This window comes from Halichoeres trimaculatus, unplaced genomic scaffold, assembly GCF_033239565.1.
Source record: "Halichoeres trimaculatus isolate MK-OKI-2021-1 unplaced genomic scaffold, fHalTri1.1 fHalTri1_scaffold_4, whole genome shotgun sequence".
NCBI lineage: Eukaryota > Metazoa > Chordata > Actinopteri > Labriformes > Labridae > Halichoeres > Halichoeres trimaculatus.
This window is the reverse complement of record NW_027437182.1, coordinates 1866411-1887701: the sequence shown is the minus strand read 5'-3', so window position 1 is coordinate 1887701 and position 21291 is coordinate 1866411. Positions and strand designations below refer to the sequence as shown.

The window sequence follows — 21291 nt, the reverse complement described above, 5'->3', positions numbered from 1 at the left end:
GGTTCGGCTCGGTTCTGTTGTCGCAGCTGCGGGTGGAGACAAAGGGGCTGATTAGCGCAGAGGAGGCGGGAGGAGGCTGCAGGTTCCGCTCCGGTTCGGGGGATTAAAGCGGGTCTCTGTGGTCCCCGTTTGCTGATGGAGCTGCGTTGGTCTCCATCCATCCTGCGGTGTTTGGGGCTGCGTCCTGCTTTGTGTCCTCATGGTGCAGGCAGAGGATGGAGGAGGGATGGAGGAGCTGATGAATCAGAGATGTCGTCAGAAAAAAAAAACACCTGAAGAGAAAAACAGTGTGAGGGTTAGAAACCAGAATAAAACCAGGAATAACCAGATATCACCAATCTGAGCCTTAATCCGTGTTACTAACGAGCTAAATCCAGCCTGTGGGGGTCTGTAGGGTGTGTGTATGAGTGTGTATGAGTGTGTATGGGTGTGTGTGTGTGTGTGTGGTTGTGTATTTTTTTGCTGCTCGGTGGTTTCTGGCCTTGACCGTCTCTCCCAGTCTGCGCTGGTTTCTGCTGCTGGGAGGCTTCACACACACACACACACACACACACACACACACACACACACACACACACACACACACACACACACATCATTAGAGCAGGTATTCAGCAGCTGTTTCCTGTTTTTACACCATTAAAGCTCTAACAGTGATCTTAAATGGATATAACTGTTGGTACATCATCATACACACACTCACACACACACACACACACACACACACACACCGTCCTGCTGCCCCATATACTCACTGGAGCACCAACCGTTGATTCATCCGCCACTGAAAATAGTCCCAGGATTAAGATGCTGTGTTTGCATGTGCAGATTTTTCATTGCCTGTCTCGCTCTGCTCCGTCGTTTTGCAGAAGTTATGAGTTTTAGTGTCTTCAGATTTTCTCTGCTTCGTTCCTGTGGGACTTAAAACGACGAGTTAATGAAGTCACCACATAAAGGAAAACAGCATGACATCTCAAAGATCCAGGAACTTCAGCCTCAGCCCCCCTGTGATGGTCTTGGTTTAGTACCTCCTAACCTACGGTCTTCTCTGAGCCTGATGGTGTGAATGTGTCTCTCCCAGCTCCTGGTGTTCCAGTTTAAAGAGTGACCCTGTAAACTGGAGACCTTCAGCTGAACGTGTCGGAGGAGATCCAGGTTACAAGTCCTGGGGAAGTCATCCTGGTTGACTAACCCTTTGATAAACGTGTCATAATCTCCTCAGCAGATCAGTGTGTTGAAGTCATCGTGTTGAATCAATTCACAGAAAAGAGTTCAGAGAGTTTGACCTCGGCTTGTTGACACGTAACACTGTTAGCTTCTGTTAGCATGCTCGTTTGGCCAGCCTAAGAACAGAAGTAACAGAGTTTAAAGTGTTTAAAGAGGGGGTATTGTGATTTTTTAAAGTCTCTATTCTATCCCCTGGTGCCCCTGTGGTATCTTAGCATTATTTACAGCTCACAACAATCGTTATTTACCTCTCCGTGGTGTTTCGGTAAAGCCTTAGTTTATCCTCTGTCTGAAACACCATGTTTTAGCTGCTGTCTCTTTAAGCTGAACCCCCTTCCCTCTGATTGGCCAGCCCGCTAGAGGCTTGTCGGGGGCGGAGACCTTGGTGTTTGAGGCCCACCCCTCCAATGTGTCATGAACCAATTAGAAGAAGATTCTCACGTGATGACCTCATCATCTGGTGACGATCTGGTGTTATTTTGGGAGCAGAGTGTTTTGATTGGTTCACGGACAGATTCAGGAATTTCTAATACAGATGAATACGTAGAGGATTGAAAATCTGCACACGCTCAGTCTGAACACCCAGCTTTAGTGGAATACCCCCTCTTCAATTTTTACTGGTATAAATGTGAATATAAAGAAGATTAATTAATTTAGTTTAATCAGTGATTATAATGAAACAGTCAGAGCTGCTTAAAAAGCTAAGGGTCTGTAGTTTGCTTTAAAAACACTCAGAGAGCTCAGAGAGTTCCGGAATGTAGTGACATCACAAAGACAGAAAGCTCTCTGTGCTTGATGATGAACATTCTAGAACCTCTTGGACTTGAACACCAGTTCTTAGACAGCCAGAGCAGAGACTGAAGGAGGAGATAGGGTTTAACATTCAAGTCTGCAGGAGGTGAGTCACTCTGCGCTCTCAGGACAGGATCTGTTTTTGTTTTTTGTTTAAACTTATTTTTTCTGTCATCAAAAAAATGTACAACACCAAAGTCCACCCTCCACTTCTTCCTCCTCAAAGTCTGTTTCTCCTGATTTATTACCTGATTTATTACATATTACCTTACATATGGTCCTATCAGACAGACGTCAGGTTGTGAGGAACTAAGTCCATGTCACAGATTTCCTCTTCTGGTGTTGGGCTCTGAGGTGTAAACATGTAAAGCAGGAAAGATGAAGTCCTGCAGATCAAACCCTCCTCGATGTTTCCGTTAAAGTTTGAAATCACTCTGAAAAAGAGACCAACAGAGAAATCATTTTGTAAATTTAAAAAAGATGCTTTAATGTCAGAGTGTCCTTGAACACACCACCAGGAAGTGATTTTAAAAAACAGACTCCAAGCTGTAGCTCTGCATGATGGGAATATTAAAATAATCCAACAGAGGGTGCAGGAGGAGGAGGAGGAGGAGGGCTGAGGATGATAACAGAGGGATGTTAGGAGTCCGATCAGCTCAGAGGTGAAGTTTGATCTGATTTTAACACGTCAATCTGGATCTGTGAAAAACTCTGAGTCCTGACTGAGCTCAGGGACCCTGGTCCTGGATCCTGTTCCTCAGTCTGGTGGAGACCATATGTGTCTAAACTGAATCATTTAGTGACATTAGGGCACGTCTGAGGTGTGTATATATATATGCATATATATATATATATATATATATATATATATATATATATATATATATATATATATATCACTGATTCTTGAGAGTTGGGACAAAACATGTCCTACAGTGAAAAGTCTGATTTACCTAAAAAATCAAGATTTTCACCATGATTGACACAATTTAAAGGGTGAATCCAAATGACCTGTGTATACCCATAACATTTTTTTTTGCAAAAATGTGTATTTTTGGGGGGAAATTTATACAAAACTTTGATCTTAGGTTAAAAGGTCCATGTTATTGATCTTGTCCTTAGCACTTAGTCATAGTAATGACTAGCCCAAAAAGCCTTTGAAAATATCAACAATTGTAAATTTGTATACATCAATTATAAAAGAAGTTTTTAAAATATATAAAACAATGTTTTACCTGACTGTCAAATAATATTTTCAGTAAAAATCTGCCCATTAAAGTTTGGTCCTTAGTTTCTGTCAACTCCGTCAGATTTTTTATAAAACCTAATTAAATCAGGGAATAGCATGGTCAGCTATGCCCCTGAGGACCCCTTGTCATCTTCTTGTCTGTGCTGAATTTAACACTACCACACATGCTCTGATAAGTTTTACATTTTTAGATCTTTTAGACCAACAATGTCAATATTCCTATGGTCACAGCTGGATCATGTCAACTCCATCTCTCAATTATGGTGCATTTTCTTAAACAATTGTGGATTGAATTTAAGTATTTTAGTGAGATTACTGAGACAGCTAACAGCTGAGGGAAAAATTAGCTATCTGCAGTGTACAGTACATGTTTTGGAGGGAAAATGCATGCCCCTTTGTCAACTCCGTCAGACGTCAACTCCGTCAGTTTCTACATCTGACGGAGTTGACATGTATGCTGATGGAGTTGACAAATCCACCTATTACCTCTTAATGTCCTAAATATTGTTATTTGTTAACATAGAAGAGGATTTAAATGATTTTTCAGAGATTTATTTACACATGAATGTACATATATAGCATGCAATACAATATTTATTTAAAATGTATAACCTTCACTTCTGACTTGTAGAGACTGGGCAGGCAGTGGTCTGGTTATTGTTTTGTAACTCTTGCTGCATTTATATGTAAAACAAGAATAATTTTTCATTATTTCCATTTTTTTTAGAGAAGTATGGCTAAACAGAAATTGTCAGTTGAGGAGCAAAGATGAAGAAATAGAGAGTACCAGTGAAAGAGAAGAGAAAAAATAAACAGTGACCAAGAGAGCAAACAAGACATGCAAGAGAACGAAAGACAAAGGTGGAAGAAAAGAGTTCAAGACAAAAAAGTAGAGATAGACCAATATGGATTTTTTGGGGCCGATGCCAATACTGATTATTAGTGGGCAAGGAGGCGGATAACTGAAATTTGAAGCCGATATTAATTTGCAGTCAAAGTGAAAATATTGGCATAAAAAATTTGAGCAATACAAACTCCAACACTTCTGAATTCAAATGCCTTCAAGCATATGTTTATTAAACAGCTCCCAGGCTCAGCAGCATGTTTTATAAAGTTAAATGAAAACTTAAAAAAATAAACCGCTAAAGTTTTCTACAGTAAGCAAAGTTTTCCAAAATTTCAATGTAACTGCAATAAAACCTGGAAGAATTGAGTTTGTGCTGCCTTTTACAGGCATGTTATGCAGTTGAATTAATTTTCTGTTTAGTTTTCACATGACTGATTTTTAAGGTTTTGACCTTCTAGGGCTTCCATAGAGTAGACTGAGAAACTCTGTGCAGAGAAGCATCAACAAGCAGCTCCTGAATGTCTCCATTTGAAAACATTTCTTATCATTTTTAAGAGGCAGAAAAACTTTTTCCTGTGGGTATTGATAAGAGGAGTGATTTTTGTGTCACTGCCATTGACGTCTATAGACGTCAATTATGTTTGGCGGCTGGCAGTATGAAGCTCTCTGCTCTGAAAACGGCTGGCAGTGAATGAGTTAAAATAGGCTCATAGACAGTAAGATAGTCACAATGCTAAGTGCGGCTGTATTAGAGCTGCAACAACAGTTTTGAATGGGTTTCATATCGGCCATCGGATTACAAAAAGGCTGATGCCGATATGCCCCAAAATGCCAAATATCGGCCCCGATAATCAGCCCGGCCAATAATTGATCTATCCGTGATGTGAAAGTGGAGTTTCTGCATCCCCATGGTCCAACAGCAAGGGTTCAACCTAAACTTAATAGCAAGGATGTCTGTTTCGGCCCAGTTGAAGACATTGTAGTGAAATTAACGAGAAATTCAGTACCAGTCAGATCGAGAACACGAGAGATCTACAGCATAGCCCCTGATGTGGTAGACTTCATAGAGCATGAGCATGTCCAATGTCTGATACTGTGTATGTAGTGTTTAGTTAAAATTAAGTGCAGTATGTTCAATTAAAGGTCAGTGGTTAGTTCTAAATCTGTTGTGCACACAAAAGATATTTGTTCATCAATCTCCAATCTCCTGCACACATTTTTTCAACACTGTCAGTTTTTTGTCAACTCCGTCAGACCTTTGTCAACTCCGTCAGATGTATGTTTTTGTGAATTTTGATAAAATAAAACAAAATATTTCTTCAGTATATGTTGTTGATGTTTTAAAGAACCCACCGAGCTAAATCCTCTGATCCTTTATTTATTTAAGAAAATTGCCTTTATGATCATAAAATTAAAAACAAAGTTTGAAAATCCCAATATTTGGAAAACTGGGTTTTCAAAATAATCTGAAATCACAATGTAAGTTTACATCTTAAATATTTTTGCATACCAGAGTATCTAAGCACAATTACCACATGATTTGGTCCTTTAGATTCTTGTTGGACTGATAGAATTAAAATTGCATACTTTTAAGTATGTCTGACGGAGTTGACACAAATTGGGTTCTAAAGGGAAACATGTTTATTTGTTAAAAATCTATTTTCATTTAGAACCTGTTCCTTTACATGGCTATTTAGATAAACCCCTTGTCTTAAAAAATATGTAACTTTAACAAATGTAGGATGCATTTTGGAAAAAAGCATTTTTAAAAGTGTTTTGTCCCGACTCTCAAGAATCAGGGATATATATATATATATAAATTCATAATACTTAGTTTCCACTCTGATATTGTCCTTTGTATCAATTTACAATGAGCAAACGTAGCGCACTGACTAAATGTGCAAAAGTTCAATGTGCAGCATGAACATTAAAAATGGAGGAGTTATACATGACAGTGGAAAACATGACTTCCTGTTGGCATTAGGGGGCGCTGTACTTCAAGGTTAAAGTGATGACGTAGATGGATTGAGGCTGAGACACTGAGCATGTGTGTACACTCAAGTCTAGATCCAATGCTATATGTCAGAGTTAGCAAGGTTTGCATGTTGCTGAAGGAACCGTCAACTTTGGTTGCCTGTTCTGGCCACGCCCATTCACTTAAGAAAAATCCTCTTATAGCTTTTTATCCTCAATATGTTTCCATCATACAGACCGAATTTGGAGTTGATCTGATAAAAAATGTACGACGAGGTTGTTAAAGTACGTACCCTACGAAAAGCTAAAAATCCTCAAAAATCAGAAATTCAACTCACGTGTCTGACCTTCTTACTGGGATTTCACGTCAGTCGAAAGAGACTTTTCTGTAGATCTCTGTATGATAGCTATGCCCCAAGAATTTCAGGGGTGTAGGTTGAAGAAGCTGGAGGGGCTGGATTTTTATATATTTGGGGCTGCTTTGAGCTAAAAGGCAGAATTTGTACATGAGTCAATTCAAAGTGCTTTAAAGTTAAAACAAAATAAAATCACAAAAAAACAAATCATTCCAGCTAAATAAAACAGTTTTTAGCCTGGATGTAAACATTGTCTCACTTCTTAGAGTCCGAGCTCTGAGCCACAGGAAGCCAGAGCAGAGACCTGAGCTCTGGACTGATATGGTTACGTTTCCTGTTTGAAAACGCTGCTCCTGTCAGTGACTTGTTAGTCCAGCTCTGAGTCCACTGTGACCCCAGATGTGACCTGGTAACTCACACTCAGAGAGAAAGTCTCCAGGTGACTGATGAGACTTTCTCTTTGTTTCTTTCCAGCGCCTATAGGGGGCGCTATGCAGCTTGTAACAGCATGAAAGCCCTGTACAGCTGTGGATAGCGGTCAGGCTGGTTCTGGTGCGATCAGTTTGTGACTCAGTGAGCCTCGGGGACAGGACGTTCCTCTGTGATGTCACGTTACATAACGGCGAGTTTTAAAGGACCTGTATCCGGGAGCCTGTGACCTTTGACCTTCCTGCTGTCAGGTGTTTGTTGCTGAGGATGTGAACTTTCAGTTCTTGATGCAGTTTTGAATCACTGTCCGCCTGCAGGAGAGAAAACAGCTGCAGATGAGACGCTGACCTCACCCTGAAGCCCTCAGCATCATCTGTTAGCTTAGCTGTTAGCATCCAGAGGCAAAGACTGCAGCAGGAGGAGGTGTGCTGTCTCAGAGCGTTACCCTGAGGTTCACTCACTCCTCCTGCTGTAACGTCCTGACGCTCAGAGGAGAGAAGGAAACGCTTCTGGATGTCTGACGGACTCCATTTTCTCCTCCTCTGCTCGCTGCTTGGAGGATGCGGTTGCCACGGTAACCAGACAGTCCCAAAGGAGCTGGGGGGAGAGAGATGGAGGCTGGGAGGAAGTGGGGGGAGGAGCAGGTGGGTATGGATGCTCTCTTTGTTCATGTTCAGGAGGCTCACACGAGAAGGGAGAGAAATCAGACGCAGTTATTGTTCAGGAGGTAAAACTCGCCTCCTTGCCTCCTTACCTCCTTGCCTCCTTACCTCCTTGCATCCTCGGCTTCTGCATCATATCCTATTGAGGTCACACGCTTCAGGACGCTCGTTTCCGTTAACGGATCATAAACTCTCTGATCTCCTCTCAGGGAGCTCCCACATTTCCTTACCCAGCATGCTTTGTGACGACTGCAGCAGGCAGACTCTGTGTGTGTGTGTGTGTGTGTGTGTGTGTGTGTGTGTGTGTGTGTGTGTGTGTGTGTGTGTGTGTGTGTGTGTGTAGTAGTGGTGGTGGCAGAGAGAGACATCGCTGGGTGGTGATGGTGGGGGATGTGAGCCTGTTGCCATGGTAACACAGAACATCAATATGTCAGGGTTCTTGATGGAGAAGGAGAACACACACACACACACACACACACACACACACACACACACACACACACACACACACACACACACACAGATACAAACAGTCTGACAGTTTAAACCTCCTCTGAAGGATTTCACTGCTCAGTGAGATCTTAACGGGATCTTTTCCAGACTTTCTGAAATGATGATGTCATCACACAAGGCCTCCAGAGCGCTGACCAATCAGAGTGAAGAGGGTTTGTGGAGCAGGAGGCCTTAAAGAGACAGAGGCTGAAATCAGAGTTTTGTTTTGAGTTGAGGGCAGCTACTCAATGTAACTAAGAGAGTAACTTGTAATCTAACTTAGTTAAGTTCTGTATCATTAAGATTGGTTAAAACGATATGAAACACAGCTGTTTACCCGCCTACTGGTTTTAACTGGGACAGAGGAGAGCCCCTCCCATCCTGACCAGCAGAGGGACGGATCACAGACTTAAAGAAGAACAGTACCCCTCTTTAAGGCTGGTTCAGGTTTTATCTGAAGGCCCTGAGAGGAAAAGTCTCAGGTCTCAGTCTGTCCATGCTGCTGGGGGAGCAGCTGCTGTGTAACCTGAGAGCCAGAACCATAAAACCACTTCATCCTGATCCAGTCTGTCCTCTCAGACCTTCATCCGCCTACTCCTCTTCTTCTCCTGACCCACAATCCTCTGGGTGAGGAGGAGATGAGCGCTACATAATGAACGCAGCAGTGACATTTACTGCACTGACCCCCCCCCCCCATACTGCTGCACCACGCAGGAATCAGAAAAAGAGCGTCTCTACGGCGCCACGCGCTGCTGTCAGCTCACACTCCTCGCTCTGCCGTGAAGGTCACTCTGATCCCGTCACTGAGCGTGTGCAGCAGCAGCGAGCTCACATCTCTGACCCCTGCCTGTCAGAGTCTGAGGTTCATCTATTGATCGTTTATCGGCTCATTAACGGTTCACAGCTGCAGGACACAAGGAACCAATATCCAGTACAGCACCAAAACCAGCGCTCAGGGACGGTCCAGATCTGGATCCTGACTGAGACCAGTTTTTACACACGACTGATGATGTCTTAAAGGAGATTCATGGATTATATCATTTTATAATTGTTGTCTTTAAATCTCAAACCTTATGAAGAAATATCGTTAAAATAAGCTGCAGTTCCCTGAGTGTCCACTAGAGTCAGTCTCCAGCAGTGAGTCAGTCCCCATAGAGCTCCATGTTAAAAAGACTAAAGCCGTGAGTGTGAACCTGATGCAGAAACAGGAAGAAGGAGCTCTGAGTGTAAAGCACCTGGCTCTCAGGTGACCTCCAGGTGACCTGATGACATCATCAGTCAGTGGACAAGCAGCTTCAGAAAGTGAAACCAGAGGAACGAGAGGAGACGAGTGGAAAATGTGACTGAGAGGAGGACGGAAACAGCCCGAGGACAAACTTAGATAACATGTTATCTAACAGAGCCAAACACAGAGGAGTGGACCTGAAGGGACAGATGATGAGAGTCCATGCTAGCCATCTGCTGCACGAGGAGGAGGAGGAGGAGGAGGAGGAGGAGGAGGAGGAGGAGGAGATAACATCTTGTTTCTTTCTGAACATGAACAAAACTTCAGACAGAGCACAGTTTGGTGGAGAACGTCTCAATCTGTGTTTTTCTGAATGGGATTTGGTGGATTTTATTCTCTGACTCCTTTTCTCTCTCAGTCAGATGAGATTACATCTCTTTACGGAGTTATAAAAGTTATATATCAATCATTTTCCTGACTGATGTTGATGTCACGTCTGGTAGTTGAGCTGCTAGAAACCAAACCTCATCCACATTTTCATCCAATTCACAGAATCAATCTGAATGTGGAGCTCTGGTCGCTCAGATTCAGGTGGAGGTCTGCACACGTCACCTGCAGCACAGTGTTCCTGTAAAGGCTCCTTAGTCCATAGTTCCTTAACTTTAACACTCTGTTGTATCTTCCTCCTGCAGGTGGCGCTGCACTGAGTAAAAATGGCGAACGCCGTGGCTTCCTACGACCAGCTGGCCCACCAGGTGGAGGCGCTCCGCAAGGAGAACTCCCACCTGAGGAGGGAGCTGGAGGACAACTCCAACCATCTGTCCAAACTGGAGAATGAGACCACAGGGATGAAGGTGAGAAACACTGACTGACAGTACAACAACAACAACAACAACAACAACCACTTCCACATCAGTATCATCAGCAACAACAGCATCAACAACAGGAACAGTTAAAAAAAAAAAAAGCATTATCCACGTAATCAAAAACATCAACTACAAAGAAAAAACAGCATAAAAAACAAAATATCCCAGGCAGCATGTAACTTAATAACAAAAAAAAGAACAACAACAGTATCAACCACACCAAGCTAAGGGTCTTTAGTTTCCTTTAGAATCACTCAGAGAGTTCCGGAATGTAGTGACATCATCAGGGCAGAAAGCTCTCTGTGCTTGATGTGGAACATTCTAGAACCTCCTGGATGGAGCTGGTTCAACAACATTAAAAAGGTTCAGGGTTGAGTTATTGAAAAGATGAAAAGCAAAGATTAATATTTTTTGTGTTGCCCTTTTTTCTGGAGCCTAACCCTGACAACACGAAGATCAACAACAGGAAAACAACGACAGCAACGTAAACATCACTGACAACATTTTCAATTTACATTAATACTATAAAGCTTTTAATTTTTTTTACTTTTACAGGGAGGTCAGTTAATTTAAAGGGGCAGTGAAGAGTTTGAAAGTGATCTGATCTGACCTGCCGATACTGATTTGGGCTGATACCGATTTTTATTTTCCATAACTGACAGCATATACCTTCAATGTTCCAATCTTACTTTATTGAAAATCATTGAACACTACCTGTGAAAAAATAAAATCTTTATGTTTTACCTTGAACGACCAATAAAGTGTCCTGAGTTTTAGGTCTCAGAGCAAAGAGCAACAACGGCTGTCAGACCTTCCTGGAGGTTTATAAGATCAGCTTCATATGTAAGGATGGGCCGATCATCAATCCCCGAAAACTAAGGAAATCTTCACCAATCGATCGGTGTATGTCTAATTATCAGTGCCACTAAAGATTATTCCTAAATGAAAAAAACAAGCAGGACTTAGCTGAAGGCTAAAACACAAGCTAAAGGCTAAAACACAAGCTAAATGCTAAAACACAAGCTAAAGGCTAAAACACAAGCTAAAGGCTAAAACACAGGCTAAAGGTTGAAGACATGAGCCAAAGGTTAAAACACAAGCTAAAGGCTAAAACACAAGCTAAAGGCTAAAACACAGGCTAAAGGTTGAAAACATGAGCTAAAGGCTAAAACACAAGCTAAGGGCTAAAACACAAGCTAAAGGCTAAAACACAAGCTAAAGGCTAAAACACAGGCTAAAGGTTGGAAACCTGAGCTAAAGGCTAAAACACAGGCTAAAGGTTAAAACACAAACTAGAGGCTAAAACACAGGCTAAAGGCTAAAACACAGGGGCTAAAGGCTAAAACACAGGCTACAGGTGAAAAACACAAGTTAAAGGCTAAAACACAAGCTTAAAGTCAAACTGTGCAGGTGTTCCTGTTTTCTTTATTCACTGTCGTGTTTTTATGACTCGTTACTTCGCCTCAGACTTAAACTCAGACCTCGCCAGCGTTTCTCGGCCTGCCATCGATGGATGTCAGAGGGAGAGGGAAAGCTGTGAAACCAGGCTAAGACCCAAAGCCTGCTGCTATAAATCCCATCAGCTGCACACACACAAACACACACAGATGTGCACACAATCATGAGACTACACACACACACACACACACTCACGTGTCCAGATGCAGAGAGCAGCTGGATTATCGGGTTGAGCTCAGCCTCTCTCTGACACACGGACGGATCAGAGCAGAGACGATGCCGACGGGACGGTTTGACCTGCAGTGGGACAGAGAGTCCGTTTGTAACGTCCGTCTGAAGAGTCTGGACCAGGAGGAGGAAGCTGGTCTGAGGATGTGTCTGCAGATTATTTAATCTGGAGGTCTCGACCTGGTTCAGGGGATTTATAATCTGCTGTTGAAGCTTTATCGGCGTCTCTTCGGCAGGTTTTCATTTCATGGTTGTTTTTTTATCTTTGGTCTGAAAATGTCAGAGCAGAAAGAATCAGAGGGTCTGACTGAGATCTTCCTGGATCCTCAGAGTCCTGGTCTCTGTTTCTCCATGTGTCTAACTCTCCCTTGTGTCCTCCTCCAGGAGGTGCTGAAGCAGCTGCAGAGTAAACTGGAGCAGGAGGCGGGAACGCTGGCCTCGTCGGGCCGCAGCGACGTGCTGCACCAGCTCAAAGGTGAGAAAACCACCTGCACTCACCGACATCACGCTGTCAGTCTGTGGTGGAATGTCCCTTTAAAGTCTGCCCCCCCACCTCCGCTGGGACAGATCAGCACACACACCTCGTTAAGTGGGTCCAATCAGACGAGCTGATTGGCTGCAGCTGCTCTGCCTCGTTAGGACTCAATCCAATCAGAGCGCTAATTAATGAGAGGGAGTCTGGACTGAGAATCAATTAGAGGACGAGATTCAGAGCAATGGGGGGGTGAATGAAGGGATGAAAGGGTGGATGAGTTTGTCTAGTTTTGTGGATGCGTGAATGAAAGGGTGAATGGATGGATGGATGGGTGGATGATGTTCAGATAACAAACTGAATGAATGGGGGATGGCTTTGTTTTGTTTAATGGATGAATAAATGAAAGGATGACAGGATGAATGATGATTGATTGTTTATTGATGATGGATGCATGAACTAATGAACGGATTAATGACAGTTGGATGAATCGATATAAATGTATGATTGACTTTTAAAAGAGTCATAGACAGAGGATGAATGGATGATGGATAAAAAAAGGGATGATGGTTGAATGGATGATAAATGAATAAGTGATGAATAGCAAACCCAATGAAGAATGGATGGATGAATGAATGAATGACATAATTATTGGATATAAATGAATTGATGATGGTTGAATGGATGAGAAAGAAGTGATTGATGATAGATATCTTTATACAGAATGGATGAATTCATGAAAGATAAATGGATGGATGAATAAGTGGATAATGAATGAATAAATGATTGAAAGATCAATAATAACAGATAAATGATTAGATTGATTTATGAATGGATGATAGTTTGGTGAATGAATGAATGGTTCAGTGAACACATGGATGAATGGATGATAGTTTGGTGAATGAATGAATGGTTCAGTGAACACATGGATGAATGGATGATAGTTTGGTGAATGAATTAATGGATCAATTAATGAATGAATGACTGTTTGGTAAATGATTGATAAATTGATGAATGAACAAAGATGAATGTAAAAATAAATGAATGAGTGAATGAAAGGGTTGATAGATGGATGATTGAATGGATGGATTAATGAATGGATGAAAGAATGGATGAATAAATGAATGGATGGATAGATAGATGATGACTGAATGATTAATAGATGGATCGATAAATGAATGAATGATTAATTTTGGTATCGATAAATGTGTAAATGAATGAATGAATAGATGGATGGATGATTGGATGGATAGATGAATAGATGATAAATAAATGATTGATTAATGGATCAATGAATGAATGAATGGATGAATGATTGATGAATCGATAAATGAATGAATGAATGAATGAGAGATGGAACGATAAATGAATGAATGAATGGATGGATGAATGGATGGATGATGAATGACTGAATAACAGATGGATCGATAAATGATAGATCAATCGATAAATGAATGAATGAATAATTTAATGACTGAGTGGAATGTCTAGATGAAAGGATAAATAGATGGATGATGAATGAATGAATGATAGATGGATCGATAAATGATTGAATGGATGAATGAATGAATGAATTAAAGTATAAATAAAGGAATGGATGAATGATGAATGAATGATAGATGGATGAATAAATGAATGGATGAATGAATGAATGAATTAAGGAATGAATGAATGAATGAATTTAGGAATAAATAAATGAAAGGATGGATGATGAATGAATGATTGATAGATGGATTGATAAATGAATGAATGAATGAATGATCAAATGAATGAATGAATGGATGAATGAATGAATGAATTTAGGAACAAGTAAATGAATGGATGGATGATGAATGACTGATTGATGGATCAATAAATGAATAAATGAATGAATGAATGGATGAATGATGGATTGATACATGAATGAATGAATGGATGGATGGATATATGGATGATGAATGATAGATATATAGATAGATAGATAGATAGATAGATAGATAGATAGATAGATAGATAGATGGATCTATAAATAAATGAATGAATGAATAGATGTAGCAGGTTACAGATGGTTAATCTAATGACCTGTCTGTGTTTCTCCTGCCTCCCCTCCTCAGAGCTGCACATGGACCTCACAAACTACTACGAGCTCAAACACCAACCTCACAACCTGCGCCTGCTGACGGGCAGCCTGGGAGGGGTGGGGCCAGCTGGGATGGGAGGGGTGGAGCTTGATGATCGCCTGGCTCTTCCTCCGCCCTCCTGCTCCTCCTCCTCTGTGGCAGTGAGCAGAGCGAGGAGTCCCCTCAGAGCTCCATCCCGTCTCAGCGTGGTGCCGGGAGGCGAGACCGCCGCTGTCATGCTGTCGCCTCACTTCCTGGACGGCGCTCCGCCCAAAACAGCCGTGATCAGCGGGGCGGATGGACGACAGAGCGACCACCACCTGGAGGAGATGTACAAGGAGAGGTACAAGGCTCAGATTTCCTGCAAACAGAAACTAAGATTAGAGCTCCTCTGTGGCTGTGATGTCACTCAGCAGCGCCCTCAGATCTGGCGAGGCTGAGGTGTCAGCGTGTGAGACAGACCCTGTGAGTCTGCAGTTAGCCGTGATGCTAACTGTGATGCTAACTGTGATTCCTGGCTGCAGGAACCTCCTGCTGGGTGAGATCGACCGTGAGGAGAGGGAGCGCTGTTGGTACTTCAGCCAGCTGGAGGCGCTGTCACAGAGGCTGGCCCAGCTTCCTCGCATAGACACAGTAAGTCCAGACGGAGCGCGCTCACCCTGCTCACATACAGGAGAATAATCTGCTCACATACAGGAGGAGATTAATCTGCTCACATACAGGAGAGGATTAATCTGCTCACATACAGGAGAATAATCTGCTCACATACAGGAGGAGATTGATCTGCTCACATACAGGAGGATATTCATCTGCTCACGTACAGGAGAGGATTAATCTGCTCACATACAGGAGAATAATCTGCTCACATACAGGAGGAGATTGATCTGCTCACATACAGGAGGATATTCATCTGCTCACGTACAGGAGAGGATTAATCTGCTCACATACAGGAGAATAATCTGCTCACATACAGGAGGAGATTGATCTGCTCACATACAGGAGGATATTCATCTGCTCACGTACAGGAGGAGATTAATCTGCTCACATACAGGAGAATAATCTGCTCACATACAGGAGGAGAATAATTAAAATCTGTGTTTGCTGGGATTAGGCGCCGATATTTCCTAAATAAGACCTTAAAACTCTCAGCTTGTGACGTTTCCTCCTTAAAACCTGAGCTGCTCAGCTTCATGAAGACAGAAAATTATCTTAAAATTTGTTTTTGTTTATCTGTAATTAGTGTAAAGTTTCCCTCCTGATGTAACTCTGATAAAGCCTCCATGATTCTTAACTAGGACAAAGTTGAAAACGACAATTAAAGATAAAAACTTTGCTGAACAGAAATTAAAGCTGAGTAGTGGTAGGCCTGGGAATCATCATCGTTTAATTTTTTCTCTTTTTTTTCGTTTATTTTTACCTTTTTTCTTTTTTTTATTCTTCTCTTTTGTATTAATTTTCATTTTTGCTTTTTTAATCTAATGTCCTTTTTCTCCTTTGCTTTTTCTTTTTTGTCTTTATTCTTTCTTTTTCTTGCCCTTTTCTCTGTTTTTTTCCGGCATGTTTCTCTATTTTTCTTTAATTCTGTTTTTCTCTGATGTCTCCTTCTTTAAATTCTCTTTTTTCTTTCTGTTTTTCCTTTTTTCTCTTTTGTTCAGTTTGTTTTCTTTTTTATTCTTTATTTCTTTATTGTCTTAATTTATGTTTTTTCTTTTTCTATATCCATTTTAATGTAAAATCTTTTGAGTCATCTGGCGTTGGTTGCTAACCGTTGCTAGCTAAGCTTTAGCACGTTAGCTCGCTCCTCTGACCTCTGACCTCTGACCTCTGACCTCTGACCTCTGTCTGTGCCACAGTTCTCGCTGCAGATGGATCTGATCCGACAGCAGCTGGAGTTTGAGGCTCAGCAGGTTCAGTCTGTGATGGAGGAGCGCTTCGGCACCAGCGACGAGGTGGTGCAGCGGACGCAGGTGAGATCCAGGCTGCTGATTGGACGGTCATCCACACCGCCATCACATCAGGATTAATGATCTGTGTTGACATGTTCAAACACACATGTATGATGAGTTACTCCCATCGTTAGTGGAACAAACAGCTGCTGGATGGAGGCGGAGCACATCTGGAGGTGTCTGAACTGTGTGTGTGTGTGTGTGTGTGTGTGTGTGTTTCAGATGCGTGTTGCTCGTCTGGAGCAGCTGGAGAAGGAGCTGCAGGAGGCCCGAGGGAGTCAGGAGAGCCAGCTACAGGTCAGACAAATACATTCACACACACACACACACACACACACACACACACACACACACACACACACACACACACACACACACAGACTGAATGGGTTTTCATAGAGCAGGTTCAGAAACGATCCGACCCTCCTGCAGGGAGCTCGGTCTGTGCGCTGCAGACTGAGACTATTTTAGTCCTAAAGGGGTACTTCAAGTCCACCAGAGACCTCAGGACTGACTCTGTGAAACAGAACCTGATTGGTTGAAAGTAAGGAGACCAAAGGGAGACCAGTTCCATCTTGTTGAGGTGTTTGAAACTTGATCTTTGTGAGACGTTTATACTGATGGATGGACAGATGCTAGCGTAGCTCGTTAGCTTGTTTCAGTTTTATTGTTACACACACACACACACACACATACACAAACACAGCTGTGAGCTGGTCTAACTGTGGTCCCTGCAGTCAGGGACCACAGACCACCTGGAGGCGTTTTACAGGTCTGTGTTGGACCTCTCTGAGGTCTGAGATGTGACCCAGCCTGAGTCTTTGTGGTTTGTTCATGGACAGGCATGAGCCAATCAGCTGCTCCGATCGTTTCTCTGTGAGCGTCAGATTTATGTCTTCAGACGTCTTAAAGAGACAGAGTCCGTCCACTCACAGCGAGTTCAGGTCCAGCTTGGGGTCACTGCAGCAGTCTTTCCCAGTCCAGCTCCACCTGACACAGCGACACTGAGCCCTTGTAGTCCCAGACCCAGAAAGCCGGGTACAGGGGCTCAGAGAAGGTGGAGGTGAAGGTGTGCAGGTGGACCATGGTGTCTTTAGAGACACAGTAGAAGGACAGAGCCCCGGCAGACCAGTCCAGGTAAACCCCGACCCTGTGTGTGAAGGGCTGAGGTGAGGAGGACTTGAACCGTTTGTTAGCGTGACACGGCGTGTAGCATCCCTCTGCACACTCCAGACTCCAGGAGAGATCGTTGTGTCCCAGCAGGCAGCTCGCCGGGTCCCCGTTTCTAGAGATGTTGTTGTGAGTGACGCCGATATCTGCCCCGCCGCTCCACGCCACCTCCCAGTACACCGAGTCCAGGAACCCCTCCCGGCACAGGACCTGAGGACAGCGCTCAAACCGGTCCGGGTGGTCCGGCCGATGGTCCGACCAGACGCGAGTCGCCTTTCTGTTCCCGTCAGTCAGATGGAGCTCTGAGTTGGCAGTGTTGGGGTCAAAGGTCAAATAGCAGGCAACTGAGGGTCAAAACACAGCAGGGGAAGCTGGGTCAGTTTTTAATATCAACAAGGACTAAACCAGTCCGACCCCTGAAACAGGACTCTGGGATCAAACCGTTTCAGAGATATCAGGTGAGCTTGAGCTCCTTTCTCTGAAATTCTTAATTCCCATCAGAGCTAGTGACCCTGTTTCCATGTGCTAACCCTCTGGATGTGTGAGCTAAGCTAAACCTCTAGATATTAAAGCTAACCTCTTGAAAATGTAAGCTAAACATCTAGCTATAAAAGCTAAACCTCTAGATACGGTAGATTAATCCTTTTTATATATTAATTTACCCTCTGGATATATAAGCTTAACCTTCAGGATATTATAGCTTAACCTCACAATATAAGCTTAACCACAGGATATAAGCTAAACCCCAGGATATATAAGCTAAACCTCAGGATATATTAGCTAAACCCCAGGATATATAAGCTTAACCGCAGGATATATAAGCTTAACCGCAGGATATATAAGCTAAACCCCAGGATATATAAGCTAAACCTCAGGATATATAAGCTAAACCTCGGGATATATAAGCTTAACCGCAGGATATATAAGCTAAACCCCAGGATATATAAGCTTAACCGCAGGATATATAAGCTAAACCCCAGGATATATAAGCTAAACCTCAGGATATATAAGCTAAACCTCGGGATATATAAGCTTAACCTCAGGATATATAAGCTAAACCTCAGGATATATAAGCTAAACCTCAGGATATATAAGCTAAACCCCAGGATATATAAGCTAAACCTCAGGATATATAAGCTAAACCTCAGGATATATAAGCTAAACCTCAGGATATATAAGCTTAACCGCAGGATATATAAGCTAAACCTCAGGATATATAAGCTAAACCTCAGGATATTAAGCTAAACCTCAGGATATATAAGCTAAACCCCAGGATATATAAGCTTAACCGCAGGATATATAAGCTAAACCTCAGGATATATAAGCTAAACCTCAGGATATTCAAGCTAAACTCAGGATATATAAGCTAAACCTCAGGATATTTAAGCTAAACCTCAGGATATTCAAGCTAAACTCAGGATATATAAGCTAAGCCAGGGGATATGCAAGTTAAACCTCCAGGTATGTTAGCTAAACCTTTTGATCTGTAAGTTAAGCCTAAGTTAACCTCTGGATATGTAAGATAAACGTCTAGATAAGTGAATCAAATTTTTGGACATTTAAGTTTTTGCTCCATATAAGGAAGCTAATCCTGTGGATAAGCAAACTCAACCTCTGGATACGGCAGATTAACCCTTTCGATATATAAATTTACCCTCTGGATATATTAGCTAAACCTCCAGGTATGTGAGTTAAACCTTTTGATCAGTAATTTAAACCTCTGGATATCCAAGGTAAACCTTTGAATATGAAAGCTAAAGTTAGACGCTATGCCAATGATACTCTCTTGTTTATGACAGAAGAAGTTTGACAAAATGAACCCAAATATACATTTTAGTGAGCTTACAGTTTTTCATGGACCACAGGTCTCCTCCTTTATGATTCCTGAAACAAACAAACAAACAAAGAGTTTATTTACATCGTTAATCTACAGCGAACATTCAGCCGTTCTGAAAATCTGAACAAAGACGCTAACAGAGCTAGCGCTCACCTCGTGTCATCTTTGTTTTGGTCTCTTGGACTAAAAAGACTGATCACAGAGGACAGAGACAGAAGAGTTTCTGGAGCTAAATCTTCCTCTTCCTCCTCCTCCTCGTCTTCATCATTCTCTTCTTTCTCCTCTTTTTCTTGTATCCTATCAGCGTCCTCTGACACAGCAGGGACATCGTCACTCTTCTCTTCACTTTCACAGCTCCGCTCAGCTAACGGGTTCAGTAAGAGCACTGTGAAGGAGAAATGGATGTCAAGTCATTTATAGCTGCATTCTCTGTAATGTCCAGCAGGGGGCGACTCCACCGATAGTTTCCCTCACTAAACCTTTAGTTTCAAGTCGTTTTTTTTTTTTAATCTCATTTTCTTCCTTTGATCTTATTTTATCATCACACTCACCCGTCTCCTCTGCGGGGATCACCTCCTCGGCTCGTGGTGTTTCAGAGATGCTCTCACTCTCCTCCTCACAGACAGAGTCCTCCTCCTCTCTGTCCTGTCCTCCATCCGTCTTCTCTTCACTGATTTCCTTTGTGTCAGCAGTCTCTGAGACGTCCCCCAGTCCCTCACTGGGCTCTGAAACCGTCTCCTGGGTCTCGGTTTTCTTGAAAGTCTTCTGGTCTCTCCTGAACAGACTCAGAAAAGGTTCATCTGCCCGTTCAGCTTTTGAAGCTTTTATTTTGGAGGGGTCTTCCTTTGCGGTGTCTCTGTCCTTTAAAAGGCTGATTCTGAAGACGTTGGAGAGGTCGTCTTTGAAGAAGCTGCGCCGGTTGTTGGTCCTATCCGCTGACTGACTCGTCTTCAGGTCTGCAGACTTGGCGTCCCTGTTGGAGCTGAAGACGCTCGTCACTTCCTCTCTGAGCTGGTTCAGGTCCTCCTTCAGGAGGTCCAGAGTGCTGCTGGTGGGTTTTTCCTCAGCGTGACCGGAGGTTTGGTCCTCTGGTTCTGTCTTTGGGTCTCTGAAGACCTTCAGCAGCTCCACTTTGAACTGGGTGAAGTCCTCTTTGAGAAGAGTCAGCGGGCTGATGGTCCTCCTCTCCCTCTGACTGGTCCTCAGGTGGTCTGAGGTCTTGGCAGTTTTGTCCTTTTGGTCTTCAGGTGCGTCTGCCCTGCCGTCCTCTCTGAGCGGAGGTTCAGCTGCTTCCTGTGACGCTTCCTCAGCGACGCTTGTTTCCTCTGTTCAAAGATAAACCACAAAACTCTGCTCAGACGGACTCTACAGAAACACTCAGGAACCGTTTCCTTTACGGGAACACCTGTTAGACCAGGTACAGACACACAACGGTCATACAACAAACTGTGAAGAATCACAGATATTTGTCTGCTCCCGTTCGTGACCTCTGACCTCAGTCTGAAGGTCATGTTAAACTAAGTGGGGTCAAATAAAGGTCAAAACCTCTGTAATGTGCAGTAGAGCCACAGTCTGTGTCATATGGACAGAGTTTCTGTGATGTCATCCATCTGTTCCTGGTTCAGAGTTTTGGAGCCCATCCTCAGTGGACGCCATATTGGAAACTCAAACTGGTTTAGTTTCGGGTAGCATGAGGTAAGAGCGTGCCTTTAGCCTCTTTGCTAACAGCTACAGGCTGCCCACCTGTCAGTCAGAGAGCCACGCCCTTATATGGACAAAACAAGATCATTTTTTTGAATGGCTGTGTTGGGGTTTCAGCACACAGCCTCTAGTGGTCACTCAGGGAACTGCGGTTGGTAACAAATCAAAGCTGTAGAAGTCGTTTGTCAAAGTTCTTTCAGTTCCTGTTCCTTACAGGGCCAACATGTTTGTGCTCTGTCAGATAATCTTTACAGTTTTCAC

General features: G+C 42.9%; 1 protein-coding gene across 2 annotated transcripts in view; it reads left to right on the top strand.

Moving 5' to 3' along the window:
* The window catches only part of apc2 (APC regulator of WNT signaling pathway 2), a 37088-nt gene that overhangs the window by 178 nt on the left and 15619 nt on the right, over positions 1-21291 (top strand). The window contains exons 1-7 of one of the 2 annotated variants that reach the window (XM_074667529.1): positions 7500-7518; positions 9946-10107; positions 12190-12280; positions 14371-14719; positions 14901-15009; positions 16230-16343; positions 16545-16619. In XM_074667529.1, coding sequence (XP_074523630.1) covers positions 9967-10107; positions 12190-12280; positions 14371-14719; positions 14901-15009; positions 16230-16343; positions 16545-16619 — 879 coding nt within the window. In that variant the 5' untranslated portion in view covers positions 7500-7518; positions 9946-9966. Of the gene's footprint in view, positions 1-7499; positions 7519-9945; positions 10108-12189; positions 12281-14370; positions 14720-14900; positions 15010-16229; positions 16344-16544; positions 16620-21291 lie in introns of those variants that run through there. The other variant, XM_074667528.1, reaches the window with a different exon arrangement.